This window comes from Melospiza georgiana, chromosome 1, assembly GCF_028018845.1.
Source record: "Melospiza georgiana isolate bMelGeo1 chromosome 1, bMelGeo1.pri, whole genome shotgun sequence".
Classification (NCBI taxonomy): Eukaryota; Metazoa; Chordata; class Aves; order Passeriformes; family Passerellidae; genus Melospiza; species Melospiza georgiana.
The window spans coordinates 80354280-80381697 of record NC_080430.1 but is presented as its reverse complement, the minus strand read 5'-3'; the positions used below and the strand labels follow the sequence as shown (position 1 = coordinate 80381697).

Here is a 27418-nt window from a genome sequence, read left to right as displayed (position 1 = left end):
CTTCACACAAACATTGTGGTGTGTACACTCATCACTGCTCCTACACCTAAATAAGGTATATACTACAGTGATGAAATCATAAAAGGATCCAGCTAGATTACAATTTGCTATCAAAAATCAGAAGGTAAACCCAAAAATTTTAAGCAGAGAACTCATGTGTATATTCTTTCACAGTCTCTCACACCCCTTTGCTACAGGTAATCTTTTTCATGTCTTCCATATCCAAAGTGGAATTTGACTAAGTTCAGTAAAATTGGTCTGCAATGTAGAATGCTGTCTGTGTTACAAGCTTTTGACAGCAGGAATCAGCTTTCCTGAAAATTTGATACAATTTGATTTGTGAGTTATTTTTCTCTATGTATACTGAATATTTCATTGTTTGTGAGACAGCAAAGATGTAAGATGAAACAGAGGCAGCCCAAAATATTGATCTTTTTTTGCAGAGGGGAACATTGCTAGATATAAGCCACTGCAAGTAACTTAACTTGAGAATAGCTCAAATTAAATACAGTCACTTTTCCATCACCCTTTGAAAAATGAGAAAATAGCTTAACTTTACAGGAATTGGGATTGTAATACACAATAAATATTTCTGGTTATTTTGTCTATTTATCAAATTCTGATTCATCCAGTACCTTTCATGTACAGAAAACTGTGAAAGTAGGGCAGGCTGACACAGCTGTAGACTGAATCCCTCCTGTAGGAAAGTTCATCATCTGTATCAAACCTGGAGTCAAAATCTTCTTCGCTGTCTTCAAACTACACAAGAAAGTAAAGAAAGGTCACAATCTCTCAGGAAAGAGTTTAGATCAAGTTGGTTTAGAAAAATCTAGCTAAAACATTTTATTATATATTGGAAGGTTCCTCATTGGTTTTCACTCACCTAACAAAGGAAGGAGTAAGTTTCAGCTTGAACTGTTTGATTACACAATAAATCTGAGTAAAAGCTTTGTAGAAGCTCAGGAAAGTTATCCCTTTGCAAGAGTATGGTCAGGGTAGGCTATCCTGTGCTACCTGCCCCTGTCACTGAAGTGCTGTGGGGAACAGCTTAAAAATGTATTGAAAAGGAAACCTTGCACAAGCTGTGGTACTAGATTTCCCTCACCCCAGAAAGTCAGAATTTCTGTTCTGTATCTGACACACATCCAGAGTCATGCAGCAGGGTTCATCTTCAACAGAGACACTGAAAGTGTTTTCTCCTCAGGCAAGAACTGTCAACTTATCCCAGCACCTACAATGGCTCTTGGAAAGCTTATCACTGCCTCAAATGTAGTAGATATTATATCATTAAAGTTTTCCTTCTAAACAAGTCAGTGTTCCTGAAATACATTTTCACTTTCCCAATCACATAGTCTCACAGAAACACTGGCTGAGTGGTAGAGAAAATCATATTCTTTCAAAGATATTTGTAGAAGGAAATCACAGTATACTCAGTAAACAGCACTGAAAAATTTCTCTGCAGAATATGTGTCTGCCTCAGTAATTTAAACATTTTCCATTGTGAGAACTTTACTCTCCAAATAATCTCAAAATATACCTGGCACATTAGGGACTTCTGCAACCATCTTATTCTTCAATACTCTTGCAACTTACACACATAACTAAATTTAGTTTTCCTGAAAGTAATACCCCAACATGGTACCTGGTACCCCAACTCCAAACACATGCACACAGAAGAACTTCGCTGTGCACTGATCTCCTCACCAAGTAACACACAGTGCTGCATTAAAGCAGTTAAAACCACGTCTGTGCAAAAGCCCAGGACTGCAAACAGCATCTGAGCAGCCTCTGACTCTAATGCACTCACCCCAGTGGCATCTAGATGGCAACAGACCACTATTTCCAAAGGTGCTCTGCGCAAACCAAGCTACACAATGTTTTCTAGGAACAGCTACAGTGAATCTACAGCTGCACAGCAGGGAAAGAAAATAATCAGAAAGCACCTATCAATTATTAGATAACATAAACACTGCTACTTACAGAAGACTGGGCTCCCTCAGAGCTGAACCGGTACGCTCCAGAGCTATTGTAGGTCCCCACGGAACACCGGTAGTCCGGTGACCACTGGCTACTGTGCGAGTTGGAGAAGGTCACACTGCTGCCAGAAGTTATAGCACCATCTTCGTAGTCGTCCTGGTCGTAATCATAGTCTCCATCAGGAGAAATAAGCTCCACAGAATTTGGGGGTCTGCAGGATACATTTTCTGGCATGCAGTAGGTGGATTCGCCGCTGGAAGAGTTGTGGAGACTCACTGTGTCGTGGGCAGGAGGTACGACCATGGCGTCGCTGGCGGCAGGAATTGTTGGCACCACGGTATCATTCATGTAAGGATCCTCTTCTGAGGAATCATCGCTTGTTCTGATGCCACTGGTCCTTTGATCAGAATGGCCGTGCTCACTTGGGTTGGGCGAATCCTTAAATGCATCATCATCGGCTTCAAAGCCCTCATCTACCTCCTCCTCAGGATATGGCTGGCTGAAGTTAAAATTGGGCTTTTCACTGCAGGCATTTCCAGTCTGTTCAGCCAGCTCAGCAGGATACCCACTGCCCACAGAGAGAGACCTCTCAATGTTTCGGACACATTCGTCAATCTCATCGAAGTTCAGAGATTCCAGGAACTCCTGGGCTGCTCGACATGCTTCATCCTCCAGCCGCCGGAGCTCCTCATCACGACGCTGCTGCAGCCTCTGTAACGAAGCCTCTGTCAAGGACAGCTCCTGCTGCTTCTTCACGCGCTGCAGATCTTCGATTTCTTTTTCCAGACGCAGGATTTCTTCCACCTGCCTGCTTTCTTTCTGCTTCTCCACCTCCTGCTTCAGTTCTGCCTCCTTCTGAGCTTTCTGAATGGCAGCCAGTTCCTGCTTCTTTCTCTCTTCTTCAGCCTGCATAAAAATAAAATGAAACAAAATCAAGTTAGGTTCCTAAATGCAAGCTTGTTTTTAAAAATTTATTTCTAAAGCTCCATACTCCACCACGCTCATTCATTTAAAAGCAGCCCTGTCTTCACATCAGCAAGAAATGAAAAGGAAAGGAAAAGAAACAAACTAAAGCATGATTACATTTGCTCAGAGATAGGTGAGCAGAGGAAGTTCAAATATGTGCAGAAAATTCAATCTTTGTTGGAAATTAAATGAAGCATCAGGTGAAAGAAATTTCCATGCAAACTATATTGAGTTTCCTTTAGCTTTATCTGCCAGCTCCTGTAATTAGTTTAGTTTTAATGCTACAGGTACCTTTTATTTTTGTAATTGCTGGGTTGAGATACTCAAATAAACAGGGTGGCTGAAAGCATTAAGAATGTAATTTACCTGCTGGGCAAGACGCTCTGCTTCTTGCCTTTGTCTTTCCCTAAAAGTGAGTGAAGAAAAAAAGTCAGTCAATCAAGCTCAACATAAGCTCATGGCATTCCTTTGCTATGGCAATAGCTCAGCTTACAGAGATCATCTGCCACCTGAAACAGACAGCCAAAAATAAGATCACAACAAATATGTTTGTGACTATGAAACCACCATGATAGCTATATATGTCTTATAGCAAAAGCAGCAAAGGTTTCCAAAATCTCTTGTTCAAGAGCAGCCTGAAATAAAGGCTTTCAGACCAACACCTAACAAGGCAAAGGCAGGACAGTGATATAAGCCAGACACTGCACCTTTCTTCCTCCTCTCTTCTCCTTTCCTCCTCCTGTCTCCGCTTCTCCTCCAGTCTCTCCCTGTAAAGACGCCGAGCAAGCTGGCCTCGCCGCTGCTTCTGAAGGACTGTGGCTGCTTTCTTCAGGCACAGGAACTTCTTCCTGCCACTGAATGCTCTGTAGTTCTTCTGTATCACAACCACATAGTAGAGAACCTTTCTGTACCGCTTTCTGGGGGGAGAAAAGAAAGAAGCAAATTTGTAATGAAACAGTTGAGAGGGATCTTGCCTCGGTGACCTGCAATAGTGAGCCCGTGATAGTTCCAGCTCTGTGCTAGCACCCCCACTGTTCACCTTCTTGTCCCTTTGAGAAGCAAGATTCTCTCATTTCTTGACAGCACCCTGTGTGTCTTCATTAAGGAAATGCACATGTCTTACATGTTCTTATGCCCCTGCCAAGGAGCTGCTAAAAGACAGTTCTGTGTGTGTGCACACATGCAGAGAAAGAATATACAGAGCCATCCCACATCTCTGAAAAGAAAGACCGTGCATAGCAAGACAGCTGGCATAAAAAAAAGGATATTGTTTTTAAGTAACATACTGGTCAGAATATAAGAACAGGACTAATAAGCACATGAAAAGAAATTACCTCATTATGCAAACAAGCTTCCTTAAACTATCCTCAACTGACTTATAGAAAAAGCAGAGAAATAAATAAATGGGATGAGCAACTCCACCTAACACATAATGCATGAAGTCAGGCAATCAAGTCAAACATTAATCAGAAACACAGATTCTTCATCTCCAAGAACCAAATGGATTAGTTTTATTTTCCTTCTGTTTTCTTACCATGAAGAAGCAAAGATAAATCAGGATCTCAGCTGGTGACTTGGAGCAGCCCCACTAGGTGCCATCCAACTAGAGTTCCTACCGTGGCTCTAATGCCATGATACAATCACATAGATTCTGGCTGACTTCCAAATTTCTGCATTGTCCTATTCATTATATTAAAACAATTTAAACTTTGCATTATTCATGAGTATTTTTAGCTGCTGTTTTCAAAAGACACTTACAGAATTTGAATGCCTGGCCCCTACAAAATTGAGAATTGTGTCAGAAGGATTTAACTGCTTGACAACTCATCTATTTATTTCCAATCCTTACTATTAATATCCTCGTGCTGTCACTTACCGGGCTGCATAACCTAAGATGTGCGCTCGGATGATCATCGCTGCCTTGGTGACTTCTGCTTCCCGCTGCTTCTCCAGCTTGTGCTCTAAGGACTCCCGCAGAAACACCTGCAGAAGAAAAATTCTGACTTAACAAATTTTGGTGAGGGTCATATTTAAGGGAGAGCCAGATCAGTCTAAGCAGCAAGCCTCAGCTTTGAATTCAGAGAAAAATGTACTATTTCCTCAGCAGAAAAAAGAAAAACAAAATGTAGTCCTCTTAAAAGAAAACACCTGCAGATGATCCTCTGACTTTGGATTTCAATGGGAAGGGTCAGATTACTCTATTGTAACTTTTAATTAGGAGCAGGGTTTTTCCAAATGTAACGCAATTACTGGATGCATTAAACAGCCTTTCCCACCAGAGTAACACAGGCCAAAGAAGCTGCAGGGCTTAGCATGAACTTTCTAATCAGAGGGGCAGAAATACCACCCTGACAATTTACATTTTTCACAGGGACATCAGGCTCCACAACCCCTAACAAGGCTTGCAGTTTCCAAAGACATTGCTACAGGACTGCAGAAGTAGGCAGAAGTGAGAATGCCTTCATGTTCATGTGGGCTCGACTGTGTTTTCCTGATATTACATGGAGAGAGTGGCTGGGGCCAGACCCCCACCAGAGCTGGCCACCCTCCCACAGACAGAATGCTTCCCAGGCTCTCTTCCAAGCACCAACCTGGACCATTCACCTAGTGCCTCTCAGAGGAGCCTTAGCACATACATTGACATAAACTGAGCTAACACAGCCTATTTTGCCTTAAGTGAGTAAAACTGCTTCTCCAGTCAAGCAGGGGCATGGGGGAGGTGGCTTCCCTCTTCCACCTGCCTTGACATCTGCTCTTTACCACACGCTCACACAGTGGTGAGCTATCTGCTGTCAGCGCTTTTTCCAGCTCTTCTCAACTCTTCTTTTCTAAAGGCCAAGTATGATGGTGTCAGCTATGGGTGACAACAGCCTGGCATGCTGCTGCCTCACACATGGGCAGCTGGAAATAGCCAGTTCAGTGACACTTTGATAATGTGGGATGAGAGCCAGGCTGCACACCATAGCATGGGGATGAGGAAAGCTCATGGACAGGGTGGGCTCTGCTAAGGGAGGAGGGCTGCAAAGACACATAAAAGCAGGAAGGCATCTTTGAAGTGCTGGGTGTTTTCTCTTGATGTGAAAAAAACCCCCAAAACCCAACCAAAAAATTTCACATACCCTCCTACCCCCCTCCCAGAAAAAAAAAAAAAAACAAACCAAAATAAAAAAAAAAAAAAACAAAAAAAAAAAAAACCAAAAAAAACAAAAAAAAACCAAAAAAACAACAACCCAGAAACCAAACCCAGTGGGTTTGGTTTTGACTTTTGGGGGTGTTCACAGCAAAAGAAGCTGATTTTTCTCTGTGTTTACATGGAAAAACAGCCCATCATCAAAGCCAAAGCAGCTCTCAAGGACAGGCACAGTTGTGAGTTTTGAACAAAGTTAGAAAGAGACTTTCTAGTACAAGTTACCCAAGAAACAGAAACAGAAAAAGTCTCACAGAAAGACTCTAAGTCACAATGCCAGTGCCACACTGGGCAGCTCTTTCTATATCAAGTTTTCACTCAGGAAAAAAGCCTTTTCTTTCACACAGTGGGCAATCTTTCTTTACTTTACACACAAACTTTCAAAAACACAACAAAATTCTTTGGAAAAGCATTCAGCTACTTCTGGGACAAGAAAAGCAGATGTTAAGCTCAGACTAATGCCTTTTCCTGACCAGGTGCATTGCAGAATGAGATATTAAAGATAAGGAAAAAAAATCATACTAAAGCCAAATCATTGCAATGCCATTATTATCCCTCTAAAATAATATTGGGGCAGGATAGTGCCTCATCCCATGTTCAGTCTGAAAGCAGTGTCCTCTTGTGCTCCTCTGCTGTTTATGCAGTCTCACAAGTGCACAGGCAGCTCCTGGGGGAGGATGAGCCCAGACCACAGTAAGGGAAGCTACAACAGAGCTCTGGCTACTACTGAGGTCCTGATGAGAAGTTGATAAAAAACTATTTCTGATAAACATGTGTCCCTGAGATGCAAAAGCACTCTCCAGGGTCCATGCATAAACACTGTTAATATGCTACATCTGAAATAGACTGGGATGCACAGCCCAGCTCTGCAGCCCAATGCCATCACTGTGCTGTTTGGGAGCCACTGGCTACAAAAATGGGATGGGAGATGACATCAATTGCCATCAAAATATTTCAGATTATTTCTTCCTTCTTACAGCAACTGTAAGATGATTAAAACAACTTTCCCAATGCAAGTCTAAGAGTCCTTACGCATACAGAGGAAGAGAAGAAATCCTTCCAAACCATCCAGTTGTGGGGAGAAAAGGAAGAACATTTCCTACAGAAATCAAATTTTACAAAATATATTTGCTGCCTTATGGTACTAAAAAGTGTTTTTAAAAAGTTTTTTGTACTTAGGAGATCTCAAATCCTGAAATGGGGAATCTTCTCCCAAGTCTGCAACACTTTCATATCATTTGCTGAGATCTAAGAGCACAAATCACCAGCTGCTGTCTATAATCAAGCTTGCAAAATGAGCACATAAAAACACGTGGATTGTTTTATTTCTCAAATTAAAATTCCATTCTTTAATTTATTCTAAAGTAATTCGATTTTTTTTTTCCTTTAAAGAAAAAAAATGTGGGTGAAGGTCAGGTTCTCTGGTAGAACACACATCAAGATCTAATGTACCTCTGGAAAAGACTCTCAGACTAGGATGGCAAACACACAATTCTACCATGTGAATGCTGGCTAAAACTCTTCTCCCTGATTTCTGCCACTGAAGAGGTATTGGTTAGGTCAGTTTACTAGTATGAGTGGAGCTCCCTGCAGAACAAAAGTGTTTCCCCATATGTTCCATACTTCTAAAAAAATGAAAAAATCCAAATACCACAATACCAAATCCAAATACCAGTGCTACCACTTGTGAGCAGTGACAGAAAATTCAGGTGGACTCTTTCTCTGTGACTGAAATCTCCAGTCAGTTTTAAGTGCCTTAGACAGCAAATTCCTTAGCACAACCATTAATTGTTGCTTTAGGAGTTTCAAGAGCACCAAGAGGCAGGCGCAGCTTCCTTAAAGGCCAGAAGTAATTGCTGCAGAACTACATCTCTGCAGCTGTGCAGTCTAAATCCTGTCCCCTCAGCCTTGTATATGCACCAGCAGCACAATGTGCACAGTCAGGTTATTTTACCTTATTTTTTCCAAGCTGCCATTCAGTGCTTGTGTTGTCATACAGACGAAGTAAGACGGCACACTTCTCATTTATATCTTCAGGGAGAGTTAAGTTTCTCATCAGGACTTTATACCTGGCAACCAAAAAGTATTTATTGCTTCATTTAAGAGATTAACTTCTATTTTTACCATATGATTATTTTTACTTTTATTCCTCAACATGGGAATATTGACTTACACTCGAAGTCCACGAGTCAGGGTGTTTACCTTTTATAAAAGTCTTGAAAGGGCCTCCTGACTGGGAACCCAGCCCTCCGGATCCTGACCGTCTCCAGCATCCCAGAATAGCGCAGCTGGTTAAGCACCACGGTCTGATCAAACTGGTCTGGCATCTGCAATGAGCACGTTCAAAACAACAATTTTAATAGCAATGCTTAGAGATGTCAGGGGAAATAAAGAAGGGCAAATTGTATGAATCTGAAATGCACAAAGCCTAATAACTGGCTACACAATGTCTTAAAGGATATTAGCAGTCCTGAGCGTATAAAAATATCTACAGAATAGAAATCATGGGGTAATTACAGAATATCATTTCCACTGACAGGACATTTACAGCCATTTAACTCATCAACTCTTTCCATTTCATGTGTATTTGTAGGCTATTGCTGTGCAGGCAGAAACAACAGAAAGAAGCACAGGCAGTTAACAGGTCAACAGCTATAAGCTTGATTATTTTGCTTCTTCAGCAATTGAATTTAAAGTCCCTGTAGAGGATTCCAAATATCGAAGATACACAAATACAAGCCATATGGATGTAGTAAAAAACAAAACCAGAAGGCCAGAAAATATTCAGTTTTTAGTGTATTGACAATTATCTGCTATGGATAGGGAGGCAAGTTTGCCAGTGGTACCTCAAATCTTAAATAAGCTGTATTTAAAAGAGTTTGTCTTTATTGCTATTCTGAACAGTAGAAATACTCTCTTGTGTAAACAGACCCTCCCTGCTCATCTGAAGTAAGTTTCCCTTAGTTTGCCAGCAATTCTTTCAGCATTGTTTTCCATTCAGAAAACAGATAACCCCACAGCCACTCAGTTATGCAATCCTGTGAATGCTGATCAGCATGGTTCTGCCACTGGGAGCCTCAGGAATGCCCTCAGCCCGTCTGAGAACCCCCGAGTCACCTGTATTTTCACCATGGTTTGAGGTAACCCAGACAGAGCCATGCAAAGCTGCTCAAGACAGCACTAATTGCTGCCTGGCAAAACAGGGGCAACCCCCACACGGAAATGCCACCACATGTAAACACACAATTTAATTCATCAGCATGAATTACCATCACCCACTTTAACCCATCAGCTGACCCTCCTGGGCAGCCATTTGCAGAGCTGGAGCACAGTGTTCAGTATTTTGCACATTCAGGAGGTGGGATTTCACAGATACAGCCAACAGTTCACATAGAGATCTGAAGTTCTTCAGCCAACAGAAGTGACAGCAAGATCAAGCCCTGGGAAACTGTCGATCAGAGGACTGTCCTGGTATTTATTAACTGGCTTTAATCATGCCTCTTGTTCAACTTAGCAAACAAATTACTCCCCCAAATTTTAACTTGACAAATAAATTCAATGTAACAAATAAATTACACCTCCAAATTTTAACTTCATATAAAAAGTACCTTCAGGAAAGCACAGACTCAAAGGCTCACTTTAACTATCCAGTATAACCTTTTCCATCAGTGCCTTTATTCATGAAACAAAACTCTGTGTGCTAGTAGTGAGACCAAAGGGAGAAAACTTGTGTGTGAAAGATGTGAACGAACCCATCTCCCTCAATGTGTTTCATCTGGATTTTGCCATGGTGAGTAAGATCTCTGTACTTCAGTGAACACTCAGCATGAATGCTTTCAGTGAGGGCATCAATCATGGCTGGTGCTGCCAGCAGGGATTCCTGGATGTGCCTGCCCACTGTATGGCATCCAAGTGTCAGGGAACCAGCCTGGCAAAGCTGCCCTTTGCATGTCCATGCTGCCTCTTTTGGTGCAGGTGGCTGATGATGCCCGATGGGAAAGGCAGGGAATGAGTACAGATGTACACACGGAAATCACAAGGAAAAGCTTTCACTTTTCACCTTGTGTAACTCAAGGCTGATGTTTGCCACAAGCAGACACAGCTCTTTTTTTTTTTTTCTCCAACCCTAAAACAACTTTTAGTCCTTTTAGCCCACCCAAACTTTCTGGCTCAAAAGGTGGCGTTTTTCTCAAGAGTTGCAAACACAACAGTATTTTGGTGTGCTGAGGTGGGGAGGAAGATGCATGGATGGGAGTGGGGACACACCACAGCCAGGCAAAATGCTGGTGACATGACAGATGTCTCTCTCACTAGGCAGCCTCTCCCTCTGCAAGGGAGCAGCTCCTGCTTGGAGAGACAGATGGCTGACATATCACCTAACCCTTTTATTGCCACCTCTAGGCACTTAACAAGCCAAAAGTCAGTGCCACACCTGGCTTGAAAGCTCATGTTACTGTTAAAAAAAAAAAAGGAAAACAAAACTGGAGTCACAGAGGAAGACGAAACATTTTGGTAACATTTTCCCTACAACTACAGAAGTTCGAAACAGCTCTGCCCCGTCACCAGAAGGTGGAAATGTCACACAGATACCTAAATTCAAATGCAGTTTTTTAAAAAAAGCATAAAACATAGCAAGAGATGTTAGCATGCTATCAACACAGGACAACATGGAGACCATTGCAACTTCAATCAACCACTTTAAATGCCTACGCCATCACTTTACATTACTTGCTATTTTTAATTACTCACAGACACATGAGACATTAAATTGAAGGGTCAAATCCTCCTGACATATCATTGGAATTACATCTGCAACAAGTCTGGCTGCTTTGAGAAAACAGGGTTGGTGATAAGAGATATGCCGGACTTATCTCTTATGCTTTTCAATATGAAATACTAAAAGATTCCCCCTCTCCCCCCATAGCAGAGATGATCTTAAGCACAACTTCTAGCAGGACTCCTCACAATTAAAGAAATCAATTGCATGTGCCTTTATTGAACTAGAGTGCAAGAACTGCACATATCCCACTTCTAAACTGCAGACACATCTCAGACAGAGCGACAACCATTTCCACTTGAACACTGCTTGGTGCAGCAATGAGTTAAACCTCCAACAGTATCAAATCTCCATGCAAAGGGTTACCTGTGCAGCTGATGATCACCTTTCCCTCTTTCCTGGCGCTCCTTCAGACCTCCTGTGGTAAGCAAGCTAACTTTCCAATTGAGACCAAATACAGGACAGGACCTAGCTCTGGGGTCTGCTGAATTTCTACCAGGATTGCTGTTAAAGCTTGACTTGGCTCACAAATGAACACTTGGGAAGCAATTGTCTTCTCTAGGAAAACTTCAGATAGACAGCAGAACCATGACTGATTTTGAAACAGTACATCTTCCAGAGTAAAAATTTGAAGTCATTCTGAAAACTAAGACTCCTGCAAAGTAAAATCAAATTTACTAAAGAGAAGGCAACAGAAAAGAAAGTGAACAGACAACTTCCAAAATTGTCTCTGAGATACAATCAACTAAATTTTCAATAGATATGTCACTTTTATCATGGAATGGCAGTGCTGAACCACTCCAGCACACAAAATCACTAGAGCTCGCTAGAGTGACATCAGTCAAGTCATGTTAAGGCACTGAGCAATATCAATGTGAAATTAATAACTACAAGCCAGGTCTGTTCCACATGATAAGGGTGCTTTTTTATTGTGTTGCAGACACAACTTGTAATTCATTATGTCCTGGATCCAAAAGTCTCCACTGCATTTGCACCAGACAGCACCAAAGCCAAGATTTCAGCATGACCTGGAGTCTCAACTGGCGAGACTTTGGTTCCTTAAGCTGCTAAATGCTTGCTCTGATCTACAGTGAGTCTCCCAAAGGGCAGAGCTTCTGCCTGAAATTACAATTAGAAGCATCCATTAGGACAGACATTTAACACCTATGCATAATTTTAATAATAAAATAGTTTTTCAGATTACAGCTTGACTGAACTTTAAGAAATAACTTTTCTTTTCCTTCCCCTTTCTTTGGACAGTACCTTTAGTGAAGACCCCAAGGTCTGAATAGCACAAAGAACACAACACTTTTCCACTCTGTGCATCATTTGCACAGAAATCAATCATCTGCTGAAACACGGGGCATACCTGACTTCACCCCGTGTAAATCCTTCTTCCTCCCTCAACTCCTGGCTGCCTCACCAGAGTACAAGCACAATAATGATGAATTACAGCACCCTCACAGGCTTTAGGCAGGCAGGAGGGAGTTAACAAAGAGATGGCAAGAGGGATAGGGTGAGAGGAGAGAAGGAAAAAATCCCACTCCCTTGTTTCGGGATCTCCCTGTAAGAACTTGAGCAGAACTATGTCAGCTTTGCTACCGTGCCTTAAAATTGTTGATTTTCCTGGCTTGGAAAAGTCTTTTATGGAAGATACATGCAGAAAAAGAAAAGATGAAACAGACATAAAAAAGTAATTTTTAAAATTTAAACACTAGTAACTTTTTTTCAATATCTTAATTTCTTTAAATCTCCTATTTAACTCCTAAAATGAAATCCTGGCAGTTTTACTCTGGAGAAAACCAGCAGAAATTAAGAAGAGGCCAGTCTTTCTCTGCTTTTTAGGGGGTTTGGATCTAGTTTTCACATACAAATGTGTATATTTTGTCAGAAACAGCAAGACTTACTAAGCAAGATGTTTCTGAAATGGCCCCCAGGGTTTTCTGATTTCAGTCAAGAGCTCCATGAGTCAAAACAAATGTCAGGCTTTCCTCACAGACAAGTTTGAAAAACGTAACTAATTTAATTTCTAATATTTATAATCTAGCTGAACTAATATGAAGAATTCTGCATGCCCCTTGCTTGCCTTTTTAAAACCAAATTATGCTCAGTGATTCTCATCCAAATGTACTGCTTGGCAGCCTTTACTGGTGTCAAGGATTCACGCCAGTAACCTGAAAGAAGTGAAAGGGAAATGCCCTTGCCTGCAATAGGGAAATGCTCTGTGACACAAGAGCAGGCAGGGATAAGGCCTGCCAAACCTGGAGAGTGCAGCTGCACAGCTGTGTGCATGTCATCCCCTAGCTCCAACAAACCCTTTCGCCCCCTGCTTTTCGAGCCATCATTTCTTCAGTCATTTGCACCTTCAGGTTTGGTGACAACAGTTTGTTCGACAGATTTTCAACCTCAGAATTTATGTGCTTCCAGCACATAAAGCAAGGAGCACTAAAACCTGTGCATGTCCTGCCCGAGGAGGATCAAGCCCCACTCACCTAAAAGCCTATTTCAAAGGAAGAAACCCTCTACATCTTTCTCTAGCATGTAGCCAGCGTGGAAAAACTGGAACAGGTTTGGGTTGAAACACACACAACTTTGATGCCTGCTTTGTTTTGGAAGGCATTCCCTTACTGTCCCAGAGTACTGGTGTCCAGATAAACACCATAAACATACAGGACAATAAAAACAAAGAACTTGCCACAGGTATTATTTATTTGGGATTTCTATTGTATGGCACTGGCAAGTCAAGGAATATTTCAATAAACCTGAAACAACAGTAAGTGTTTCACATGTCTCCTGGCCTTTTTCTGTACACTCACCCCAAAAATCCATGAACAGCCTTTAAAAATTATTAACACTGCTGGTGATAACTTGCTAGAAAAAGAACATGGGTATATTGCAACAATCTTTGTGCCTCAAAGAAGTTCCACTGCAAACTCCATGCCAGATTTCCCTGCAAGCTCAGTAATGACAGGCTGGCTCTTTTTACAGTCTCTGCAGGTCTGAACCTGAAAGCACTGCATTTACCAGCAGCAATCATTTACACCATTAGCTGATCACTACAACTCCTACTGCTGCATCTGACCTGCATCACTCATCCTGCAGCCCTGAGTATTTCAGATAAGGGACAGACTGCAAAATTAGCCACTCTCATGCCACAGGTTAGAGTTTCCTGGGCTAAAAATAGTACTGCATAGAAGGAACACTGTAATTTTAGAGGTCTTCTACTCTACCAAAACAGTTGAAGCAGGAGCCTCAATAAATGAATGTGAAAATGCTTTTGTATTTATATTCAGCCTGTCACCCAGCTTACTTTACAAGCAAGGGCATCCCAAGGACATTTTTAAGACTGCAGCCCATTTAAGAGCTGTGAGGCAGTCCATTGCTACACTCACTACTTGCACTAGTGTTTAAAAATCTCAACTTGTCAAGACACTATTGAATTAGATCCATCCACAAAGATGCTGTGGTCATTTTTCAGATCCTGCTTGACTATATTCAGCAGGAAGAAGAGCTGGAAGTAGCTTCTTTGTTGGGGAAAAGATGCTCAAACGATTCTGACTGGCACGCTGAGATTTCAATGCTTTCATCAACAACAAATAAATAATAAAATCACAATTGCAGGGCTATTTAATATACCTTTCATTAGTTATTGTCCCTGTACTTTTGCATTTCAATCTTTTTGTTTGGTTTGTATGGACTAAAAGCTATCCCTGAGTAAATATACAACAGCCTCTTTGTGAGCCTTCCTTTTTACAGGTATCCATAATTTCTTCTGAAGGAAGCCAGGATTTGCTCCCTCTCTCATATAAGCCCAGAGGAATGCTAGCTACTCAGAATTACTTATTTCTTACACACTGGTTACACCTTTATGGAATAGAAATGGATCATTAAAGGCACAGGCTTAAATGCTGGAGATAACAAAGTTTTCTAAGGGCATATTTAGAGCTCTGTGATTGCCTAAACTTTCAGCTGAAGTGAACCCTTGTTGTTTGAATACATTATTCAGGGCCTCCATTGAAATTCACAGCAAGTCCCATGGGCTGTTTGTCCCAGAACTGCAGGCCCATCCATGTGAGACAGGCAATTAAAAGCATTAGGGAAACAGGGATTTAAGGTTTGAAGCCTTGCTGGCAGGGTCTCAGCACACTGACAGAAGGTGTGACTCGCAGCACAGACCCCAGCTGGAACTTTTCATGGAGCCTCCTTTCCACCTGTGTGTAATCTGCTGCCATTTCATCCGAGGCTGTCCTTAGCAAAGCCTCCAGTCCCTGCAGACTAAACCCCAATCTGGCCCCATTCTCCCCACACTGTGAGCAAGCAGCAGGCTTCTGAAGAAAATCAATCAGGCTGCCTGAGCCACAGACCTACCATGAAGGAACATGCTGTGAGGGACTAATTGCAGGGACAGCTATCCTTCCTTACCAACCCCACGTCAGGACAGCCAACACCAACATCTCCATTGTTCTTTATGGCTTAAGATTTGTGCACACACCACTCCACATCTGCTGAGGCTGCACACAGACCAGCTGCAGGGAGAAACCCTGACCCTCCATGTCATCTAATAACTTACAGAGACTGAGACCTCACCCCTCTTTTTCTTTTTTTTGTTTTGTTTTGTTTTGCTTTTTGTTTTATTTTTTCCATTGTAATGTCACTCCCCCATGACAGACTTTTTATCAATAGCTTACAAGATTTTTCTTTTTGTTATTTGACAATTTACTGGCAGGCTGGGCATATAAACGCATTACTAAATGCTTAAAAACATGTTTTACCATGGTCCCTCTAACATGATTTCTTACAGATAGTGGCGCCTGGTATAAATAATTTATTCCCAAAAGATACAAAGTTTCATCAGGAAATAGGAAACTAAGATGGAAATACTTGAGAGAACATGTTTAAGATGAATTTTCTGTTGCACAGCCAAAGACTGACACAGCTGTAAAATCTCGTAGCAATCTGTGTAAGAACCTAATCCTGTGTGTTTCTAGTACCTGGTGCACTGTTACTACAAGTAATCTCATCCTTGAAAGCCTCCAAGGAGCCAGTTCTCACTGATACGCTAACACAGGATCACTTCAGCAGTACATCCTCAAATGGTGTTGCAGATAACTTTGATCCACTTTATCACAATTTTCTTTGCTCTCCCAGGTGACACAAAACTGAGCAACCTCTTTTCAGACTACAGCTGCACACAAGGGAAGAAAGGACAGAGGGTTTTTGCCTCCCCTTCTTTACTGCAGGTTAAGTGAAAAGGACAAGGTAGAACAATCTCACTTCCAGCTCATGGTGGGGGGCACTAACATTGCATTCCATAGAGGGACAAGGGACATCAACTTGTAGAGCACAAGGAGAGTAGAAGAGGATTCTGAATCCAAATCTGACTTTATTCCCAGTTTCAGACTTGGGCACCCACCTGCTGCTTCTCTAGGTCTCATCACACACTATCTCTTTAGGATCCCATGCCCAAATGCCATTTACATCTTGATATTCTTCTATTTTGAGGCATTACTTTAAAGAGAATACTTAAAATTCCCTGCTATCTCAGAAGTCAGTTCAGTGATTTGTGAGCAAACCTGTGCTGCTCAGCTGTGTGACACAACAGTCATGAATCACACCTCTGCAAACTACAAGATTTAAAATACTAAAAGTGTCGGTTGGCTTTAGTTGATTTAAATGCGGAGTGCTCCTGCTTGTTGTAAGGCCCCAAGGGCCTGCAACTTCATAGCTAAAAAAACTAAATAAAAATAATAATAAAAATTAATAAAAATAAAAAAATTAAAATAATAAAATAAAATTCAAGAAACATTAAAAAGTCAGCACTTGATCATGCCCCCTTTTCAATACTGAGGCCACTAGCAGTTTTTCCAATGCATTTGGCAGTTCATTCTCTCCATATAAGACGCCTACAAGGCACAAGGCTGACGTAATGCTCAGACTTGCTGCTCCATGCCTTCTCAAGCAAGGAAATGTTTCAGAGCCATTCCTCTGCCGAAAAAAAAGTGCGTTAAAAAAGGTTTTATAAAATTTTCTCCTGAGTAGCCCTTTCTCCTCTCCTTCCTGTACCGAGCCCGTTGTTCGAAAGCCATAATGGGAAATCAGCCAGGCTTAAATCACAGCCAATATCTGATATGTGCAAATGAGGAACGCCGTGAAATATTCCGCCGAGCAGCTTTGTGTTGCTAGGACACCCGAGGTCGGGCAGCACTGAAAGGGCAGATTATTCCCAGCCCAGCACAGGGCTCCATTCACAGCTGCCTCTGGGCTCTGCTAGCCAGCCCTCCCGGAGCATCCCTGCCTCCCACCTCCCTGCGCTGGCCCTCCCCTGCCACAGTGCCCAGCACACAAACCCCTCCGCACCAAAAATGTCCCAGTGGGCTGCACATAGCTCCGGCTCATTTGGGTCATTTCCAAAGGCTCGCTTCAACCTGAGGGAGCCCAGGGTACCGGGGGGCTGCTCCAGAGCTGGGATCCAGCAGACTTGCAGTGTGTGGTCTGGAGATCTCCTTTAAGTATCAGCATTTAAGACCATTTTTAAGTCTAGAGAGGGGAAATTCCAGTTTACAGAGGTGATGGATTTCCTTGTGATCAGCACAGACCTGGCTGACAGCAAGAATTGTGTGATGGTCCACATGAATGGCCCAGCTCAATCCCATGTAACTGGTGTGTTAATTACTACTGTATCTTATATCTCAGTACATCTCTCAGTCTAATTTTGGCATTTTTCTTCTAATTTGATCCTCTGAGCTGCTGTTCTTGTATTCCTATACAATTTTACATTATATACTCAGGACTTGCTTTGCAGATCTGCAACCGACTAGACAAGGGACAAGACTAGTGAAATGTTTGTACACACATATATGTGTGTTTGCAGGGCAGGGGAAGAAAAAGAAGGCAGTTGTTAATTCTTGTGTACATTAATTTCACAGAAAAAGGCAATAAATATGCTCTCCTTGGACAGCTTAGTTATAACACAACAGTCCCTTCCCATCCTCCCACTGAGAGATGGAGAGTCTCCTCCTTCAGTTATTTGGTGCTTCTGAGAACTACATCAAAATAAAAATAGATATTTCTTATAATTCTGCAATTCCCAGTCTAAGTCACACAAAAAGCCCCTTGACTGACTTCTTCATGTTTTATATGAACATGAGATGGCAGAGCTGTGTGGATCACAGCCCTCTGTGCTGCCACAGAGGCCACACACAGGTGAATCAACATCACCTTGGGCCAGAACAGCAGGAAGCTCCTCTGTCTTTTGCATTGATACTAATTGCATTCAGTAGAGAAAAAAAACCCCCACCACTGTCACATCACTGCAACAGGTTATGCATTGACAAGCACTAACATGACTTTTTTGTTCCAATTCCTATGCAACTGTGAGGTAAGAGTTAACTATAGAGTACGTTCACTTTGCTTTATTAGCATGGTGTAGGGTTATACAAAATGAATGGCAATAAACCTCCCTAATATCAATATGGTCATCAAAGTAACTATAAACTGATTTATCTACACATACTTATCTAAGGAGCCAGAGAAAGAATCAATGATAATAAATGGTAACAATACATCAGGATCTAACTAATTTAACATTCAACTGCCTTCTGAGTGACTTAATTGTGGTGCTACTGCTCATCTCCTCCAAGCCTGCAGAATTCACAGCCATGGATGCTGGTCAACAGCCCTTTGTTTCAGTAAGGTTTAGCTCCATCCTCACTTAGTTACGGGAATCACGTGTTTGGTTGACTCTATCCATTTTTAAGATGATTTTGCGGAGAAAACTCCTGCTCTTACTTATGGCCTTACAATTTGTTGTGTCATACTCAAATAAGATATTGCCTATTCTTGTCCTAGAAGTAGATTTTTTTCTATCCCTCTTCCATATTTTCTGATCATGGTGAAAAGAGACACTTGAGACTCCATGAGTGTTTAAGAGCATTTTCACTGCTGCCTTACCAACATTGTTTTTCTGAGACCTGGCCAGCTGCATGGAACACACACAACTGGAAGCAATGGATGTAACAAGTCTCGTCTTCTCTGTGATTTTTGACTTTAGGCTGGGCATGCACTGCAAGGGAGCTGCACAAATGTCTCTCCCCTTCACAGCTGTGTGACAAGAGGTATTGTGGCCCTGTTACATGCTGGCCAAAGCAGCATCAAACCAATAATAACTTAAGCAAAGCATTTACATGTGTGCTTAGAGCTCATCGAGGCCAAGGAGATGTGCATGTCCTGTAAGAACCAGGCTGACTTGAGATGTGCTGTGTTGTGTATGCCAGGGGTCACAGGGAAATGCAATTTTAGAAGGCTGAACAGCCATTTCTTCCCTGAGAAATTCCTAGGCTGGCTTAAGTACATAACCCAACATAACCCTTAATGTTTGACTCAGAAGGGAACACTTGAGATAAAATCAGTTTTCCTAAAAGCAATTTTGTTTGACATGTGAATTGTGTGCCTACATTAAAAACTTCCTTGATGCTAATTTAAGCGCTGCACCACTTGTAATAAAAATCATCATTTATCCCTTTGAAATACTACTTTTAATTGATGAGGCAGGTCACTGTTTCTGTTTGGCTAACTATCAAGTATGCAAAAATGGTGTGCTTGGCCAGCTGCAGATGGACATACTCATCTTCATCATGCTGAATCTGGGCAGCCATTCCTTTGAGAAAGCCAGTATCACAGATGATCTTGCATTTACTTGGCTTTCTGAAAGTGGATTTCTTCTCTCAACCCATCCACATTATCGGCTTCACTAAAAAAGGTTTGGAGACCCCTCCGAAGCACCTACTCACCACTTAGGAGATTCCTAGAGTGAGTTTCAAAAATGCCATGATTGATTACATCATGTGAACAGTGGAAACAGAACATAGCACTATGAGTTTGGTGACAAACTTGCCTTCGCTACACTAGATATTTGATAATACTCATGGGTGTATGCCACAATCCAAGGTGGCTGCCAAAACAAAAAACCTGCCAGTGTCCCAAATGATTTACATGGTGCAATGGGCTTCTTGGCAACCAGCAACTTGACAGACTTCCTCAACTGTGTGCACTTGCCTGGTGCTTGAGACCCAGCAACAAAACAAATACTGCCCACAAAGCCTGAGGAACTGCGCTGCTATCATCTCCCCAGCAAAGCTCCTGTAAGCAGCACCAGCTGCCCAGCTCCCTGTTGCTTGAACAGGGAATACACATGAGGAATGTGGAGAGAGACCAATGAGAGCAACCTCAAACCTCATAATGTGTCAGCCAAAAACTTCCTGTAGGTTAGACTGACCACCCTTCCAGCTCTGATGATGTCCTCAAAGACAGACTTTACATCTACTACATTCCACTTCATACAACTGAAACCACAACCTGACTGCTATGGACAGTGATAGGAACAGACCTGCCTTGCTGCTGAGGTTTATAAACTGCCTAAACCCATCAGAAACAGTAAATTCTGAGTGTAAGACAACAAAGATAAAACACTTTGATGTTCTTTGAGTAAACAGTTTGTGTTTATTTTTTCATCTGATGAGGTGGCACCAGCTGTTCTGAAGTGTACTTAGTCCTTACAAATGGATCATTGTGAGGTCCCCCCCCACAAATTCTTTGCTGCATCCTGTTCCGAATAAATTAAGAAAACTCACATATATGTATGTATGTAAACAGATAGATACAGTCAAAGAGAAAAAGGTTTAGTCACTGATCCAAGTTCTACTCTTAAACAACATTAACTTCTGCTCTTCACACAGATTTTGTGTTCTGAGGGTAGCTTTCACAAAGATCTGTGAATAGCTGGGACAGCACTCTTACCTTCAGTAATCTGTTTTTTATGTTATAACCACTGTTGTTAAGCTTTTATTTATGCTACAGGTTATAAATACATTTTTTTGGAAAAAGCCAACAAATGAGAAACAAAATAAATCTTATCTTTTCTGAAACAAAGAAGATTTAGCAGAAGAAATACTGAATACATATCCTCAATGTGCATACAACAAAACCAGCTACATTTTGACCTACCACCTCTGCTACTACTTGGGGTTTAAAAGGACATATTTTAACATCAGTGAGAGAAGAACAACTACAAGTTATGGCAACACTGTTTCCTGGTCCCATAGGCACTTTATCAGATCATGTACCCTCCATCTATATTTGCAAGGCAAATCTAGGGCTGCACTTCTTGAGACCAGAATAAAACTCCCATAGACTTCAATGATGCAGGATCAAACCCATTCCCTTCATAACAGGTTCTCTCAAGCAATTTTATCCTAATTTTCTACCCTGTGGCTGAATTCTAATGTTTGCAGAGACAAGCACTTTAAGTGGGAAAGCAAGGCACGAAGTGCAGATCCCAGAAGCAAAGGCAACTAGTGGTGAACAGCACTATTTTAGCTGCTGTGTTAGAGGGCTGTTTCACTGGGGGCAGAAGGGAGAGTTGACACAGCACAGAAGATCAATATATACCAACTGCTATGCTGTCCTTTCCATTACTACTGCAGTGGTTTTTTTCTCCCCAGGCATATTCCATTTCCTGTATTTCTATGGCAAAAAAAAAAAAAAATTACTGTTTCAAGTGTGCCTCATCAAAGCCTTGCCAGTAAAATTACAAAATTAATTGAGACTTCTGGGTTCTGAAGATACCTTGCTTGACTTCCCCCCCACCACTGCCAAATACATTTGTCCCCAGTATTACTTTCTTATAATGCAATCAATGCAAAAATACATGCCTTATGCCTTAATAAATGGCAGGAACACTGTAATCCTTAATTTCACATAGGTGGTTTTACTGAACATACACTATGGACTGATCAACAGAAAAGATCTTTCTCCAGAAAGCAGCCCATCATCACAACAGAGGACTTCCCCCATCTGCGCTCACAGCTCTAATTCTGTCGACTTTTTCCCAGCTCTGCAAACAATCATCCCTTTAACTTTCAAACAAAGTGTGATTTATTAAAGCAGACTGCTTGGCCGCAAAGCTCTCCTGGAGCTCGAAAATATGATTAGACCAGTAAATTCAGTTCTTTTCTCATAAACTTGATTCTGCATGCATTTACCCTCTTTAAAAGAAAATACAAGCTCAGAAACGTTTCCAGTACAGCTTGCTCAGGCAAACTCCAGGTACTTTCTATACTTCTTCTACAAGTCCACTGCAGCTTCAAGTATGCAACATTAAAATAAATTAAAAAGCCTGCATGAATTAAACCCCTTACCTTTTAAGACGTTTTCCCCCTTCAGCGTTCGTCCATTGTGAAAAACTGAACCTTTAGCAGGTTTTTTTTACAGCTATGCACACACACACATACACACACACACACACAGAGATACACACAGAACAGAGCTTTCTTCAGCTCTGGTATTTCAAGTCTTTCATGTGATATCTTTGGCTGTACTTGCTTAATTCATTCCTGCTGCTACTCAAAGGAAGTCAAGCCTAGCGAGGGCTGGCTCTACAGCAATCACTGAAGATATTCCTGACTAACAGGACACGAGGGCTAATCTCGCCTTATAGGCAGCAAGAATGTAAATATATTTCACAGCCAACAAATTCCTAAACCTTAAGAGATAAAATGCACAATATGCCCTGTGACACAGCTTAGCAAGGAAGAGGCTTCTGAACTTTAAAGTTTTCGCTAAAGAACAATGCTCTGTACCCCAGCGATGCTTTTGGAGCTCTAGAGATGTCTATTTATCATGGACTGTGCATGTTCCCTTGGAGTAGTTACCATGAGAACACAGCAAACAGGATTTGAATATAAATTGCCATTTAGAGATGGGGGGACTTTTTTTTTTTTGTAGTAGTTAAAGAAGAAAACTTCCAGAGCTTGATGAAGTACACAGTTTTTCAACGCACACATTTGCATGACAATGTTTGCAATTCAAATGCTTGGTAGAGCGCACAAGAAGGAAGAAAAGCCAAGTTCTTTGCTGGTATTTATAAAAAGCAAATACTTCAGTATTATGAGATCAGTAGCTGCAGTTCCACGATTACCTATCTATGCCATATAGCCACATATGAAGGAATTCATAAGCTACAAAAAATATCCATCAGGTGGTACAACATGCCAGAATTATTGTAGTGCCTGAAGTCAGCTGCAGGCAGTAAGATCCTCTGCTGCTGGCAGATCAATTGCTGAAGCAGTCAAAATCTTTCTCACTTCTAGATATTACACTGAACTACAAAGCAAACATTGCACATTAAAAATATCCCATCCCTGGGCATTTGATTTTTCCACAGAATTGTTCTGATACTTTGCCATCTGGGCTACCCCCCTCCAAGTCCCTCCTGAAGCAGTAATTGCTCCCCATGTGTCCTTCCATCCTGCTTACAGACTGCCACATGCAGTTACTATCCAAGACCCAGAAATTGCTCCTACCACTTGTGGACAGTCCTACCAAATGATACATGCTGCAAAACAAGTAAAACTCTTGTCTGCCTGCTCTGCCTGGAGCTGGGTACAACCTTTACAGCACAGTGTCTGCTCCCTCGCCTGCAGCATCCCATCTCAGCTCTCTGTCCCTAGCCTTAAACAGATCAATTTTAAACCCCTTAACCACGGTCACTGAAAGACAAATCCTAATACACTTAGCAAAGGAATGCTTCGTCAACCCTGCTCAGCAAACAACAAACCTTGATGAAGAAGAAGAACATGCCTTGCCTGGGTGACTGCCCGGAGAGTGGAATGACCTACTTCAGCCCAGCAAACGGGGATACTCGGGGATGGGGACAAAGGGACAACCCAGTGGCTCTCAGGCAGCATTAACAAGAGGCTGCACCACAGCAGTGATGGGAGTGATCTTTCAGAGAGGACACTGAAGAGAGGCATGGCTTACACATAGCACGAAACACCTTGCTCTTTCAGACAGGGAGTCAGACTCACACGTTACATTACTGCCAGCACTCAGCGAGCAGGAGCGATTGCTCTCCTCACACCCACTCTCCTTACCACTTTTACCTAAGGAATGAGTCCTCCAGCGCCTGACCTAATTACTCAAGTGATGTGTCACAAAATGATGCAGCTGGGACATACTCCACAAGCCTTGATTTGAAGCTATGTAATTCTGCAAAACCCAAGGCGACAAGATCCAGGTAGCTGAATTAAGTGGCGTTGGCCAGGCACGACACCACACCTTCCGACTGCGCCTTCCTGGTTATGAATAATAAAGGTTTGTGAGCTAGTTAAAGGGTAAGGAGGATGAATAGTTAGCAATTGTTGACCTGTGAGATCAGGCCAACATGTTGTGTTTTTGGGAAACAGTTGCTCTTCTCCCAAATGATGAGCCTGAGCAGCAGCTCCCTGAGTCTGACCCAAGCTGCCCAAGCAAGAGCAATCTGTGCTCACAGCCTGTGGCTCTGCTGCTTCCAGAAGCAATGACAGCAGTAATTGGCAGCCAGAAAGCTTTCTTAAACCAAGTATTTATTGAGAACAACTGAGATTAAAGACAGATTTTTAAAAGAGGCAATAAGGATCTCTAATATATGAGCTGCTTATACAGCTGTAAATGAATACTGCTAGACCTTAACTTTCTACAGACAGCCCACACACACCCAGCAGCTCCACCTGGGCTACATTATCTATTTCCTTTACTTTCAAAGTATGACAGAGTAACTATTGATGTGACCAGGCTATCTATTACCTTTTTCTTATGGACAGCAAGTCAAATTTATCCTGTGATCTGCTAGCTCCCAGTACCAGACACCACTGCAGCTATGCTGCAGCAGCGCTACCTCAGGGCTGAGCAACTGACTAAGCCATAGAGACACCTCCATTTAGGGCCTAACACTTCTCAGCTTTTAACTGCTGGGCTCAGCATCTTTAAAAACCCACAAAGGCATCTGCTCCCCTGTAAGGAGACCCAGAGTCTGCTGATTGTTACTGTATAAAGCAAATGCTTGGTATACAACTCCATGGGCATAGAAGTTTGGAACTAGAACATCTTATTAAGGATAATTTTTTAAAATAAACACTTCTGAAAGTAAAGAAGTAAAGTTATCCAGATGCTTAGCAATCGTCTGTTTCAGGTACAGTAGAATACCCTTGAAGTTCAGACTTTCTCTGCCTGAATCTTTCAAGGTTACATGTCAGTATCCTTCCCAATGCAGTACCATTCGACTTGCACTCTTATCCATATTTCTGCAAAAAAAAAAATCACCCTAGAAGGCAAACTCAGTGATTCATATAGTCATGTCTCAATATGACAATACTGCAATTCCAGCTTGACAACCAGCTCACCTACTGCGTTCCCTGCACTTGTACCTGCTCCACACCCTGCACACAATCACCCTTGCAGATGGGGTCAAGCTCTGCTATCACTGTTCCTCTGCACTGCATTCCTGAGCTGTACTTCTACCTGGTGTTTAGGCTGGTATCATGCTGAACTTACATTTGTAATGATTCAGAGCTATTTTAAGAACACGGCTTTAATTCAGGCGCCAAGCAAAATAGGTTTGTATCTTATTTCATATTAGAGGACAAACTGCTTGCTATTCCAGGGTGTCTCATGGTCATTAATGACCTATGCCTCAAAGCACACTGCAGGTGCCAATAGCCATACCTTGATCCCTTCAAATGGCTCTGCCCCCAGAAGCAATGTTAACAATCTTATTGCCCTGATACTAATTTTCCCAGAATGAATATGGAGCATGATAGGACTCTAAGAATTTATTACAGACTTTTTTTCTACCAGTCTTCCTTTGAACTGCTAAGGTATTACCAGTTTCATTTTTCCTGTTGCTCCCTGTAGCCCCTACCCTGCAGTAGCTTTACAATACAGGTTAAATTTTGCCCCACTTACTTACCTAACCTAATTAAATTTTAAGATTAAACAGAAGTTAATGTAAAAACCTGAATAGAAACAGAATTGTCCCTTTAGAGATCACAAGGTCTGAGAGAAGGCAGCTTTTATCTCGACAGTGACAAGACCATCACTTCATCAGAGGAATGAGACAGACAATAAATGAGCAGACAGACATGAACAGGGACCCTGCAATCCTGTTGCCTCATGGCACACATCAACACAAGTTTCCTATAAAAACAATTTAAAAAGTGAATTTTTTGTCTACATTAAGTACTTCATGTGAACTATAACTAAGACAGGATTCTGTCTATCAGGACCATACTGGTCTTAGATCTGCAACCAAAGGAAAGTGCATGTACCTATTTATGTGCAGGAAAGAACAGCCACATCTGAACCTGTTGAAGTCTCAAGAACAGGGGATTATAAAAACAAGCTATAATAACTGAGGTTTTGAGAGACCAGCACAGCTGAAGCCCTGCAGATGCTGGAAGTGGGGTCACTTGCTCTATGATTATACCAGTATCGTGCCACTGGAGATTATGCCAATGTAACTTCAAGAAATAGCCTAAATGGAAACCTGAGAGAGCACTTGAGCCAAGCTGCACAAGGCTGGCTGCTTCTGGGTGACAGGAAAACTTCTGCTCCTGAAAGAGCTTGAATAGGAAGTTTGGATCTGAAATTTACTCTGATCTGTCTCCTGAATAGCATCAAGGCTTAGCAACTTTATTAATAGCAGCAAGCTGGAAGAACATTCAGCTGATGATTTTAGCAATGGCTGCAGCTTCTTTTAAAAATACAGTCTTTTTCTTTGTTGTTGGTTTGGTTTTGTTGTTGGGGTTTTTTTGTGGTGGTGTTTTTTTTTTTTTAATTTAAGGTACATGACGAAAAGGAGACAGAGATCAGAAAAGACAAGGTTGCAGGGAGGAATCATTATCAAATAAAACAGGAGACAGAAAAAGAAACATGAACCCAAGAAAGAGAGAAAGATGTGCTAAAGTTCAAAGGGACGAAATGATACATAGTTCTGCCAGCTGCATGAAGATAAGGGGAGCTGAGGAGAAAGACACTTCATTAGCAGAAAACACTCATTAAGCATACCAAGTGGAAAAGTTTCCATGTTATAGATAGTTCAGAACAGATTGGAAATTGTGAAAACAGATACCCTGATTGTTCTGGGGTCTCCCAAAGATTAATGGGTCCTCTGTCCTTCTGTCTGAGGCCTGCCTGCCGAAATGTCTTGTGACAAAAGGTCACGTACTCCATTCGCTCCCTTTAGGAAATTGCACTAATGAGTGTAGAACCTGCTTTCATATGTAAATGTTCAGTAGTTTACTGCTTAAGCTGAATTGTTTTTGCTTGCCACTGCAACATATTTAAAAACTGAACTTTAGAAAAATTAAAACAATTAAATAATTACTGTAAATTATCACATCTGCTACCAACATGAATACACTTCAGTATCTAGAACAACAGAGAAAGTAGCTTGCTATACATTCTGCTTTTCAAAGGCTTGAATTTGACTTCTATTTGCTTAACTTCATTCACTTGCAGAATTCAAACACACTTCTTGAGTTCCCCCAGCTCCTCCCCTCCAGTTACAAAGGATGTTCACCAATAGGTGTACCCTCTATTTGTATCCAATCCAGAGAAGAACAAGTAGATGGAGAGGTTTTTCCCCCAATAACACAATTTCAGCTCGATCCTTGACAAATCTCTCTGGTACAGCTCTC

At 41.7% G+C, this 27418-nt stretch overlaps 1 protein-coding gene across 1 annotated transcript in view; it reads right to left on the bottom strand.

The window, feature by feature from the left end:
- The window catches only part of MYO10 (myosin X), a 163511-nt gene that overhangs the window by 21426 nt on the left and 114667 nt on the right, over positions 1–27418 (bottom strand). Inside the window, exons 20-26 of the mRNA XM_058029124.1 lie at positions 8333–8457; positions 8085–8199; positions 4820–4926; positions 3651–3860; positions 3310–3349; positions 1981–2883; positions 636–759 (exon numbers count right to left, since the gene is read on the bottom strand). Of these exons, the coding sequence (XP_057885107.1) occupies positions 636–759; positions 1981–2883; positions 3310–3349; positions 3651–3860; positions 4820–4926; positions 8085–8199; positions 8333–8457 (1624 nt within the window). The remainder of the gene's footprint in view (positions 1–635; positions 760–1980; positions 2884–3309; positions 3350–3650; positions 3861–4819; positions 4927–8084; positions 8200–8332; positions 8458–27418) is intronic.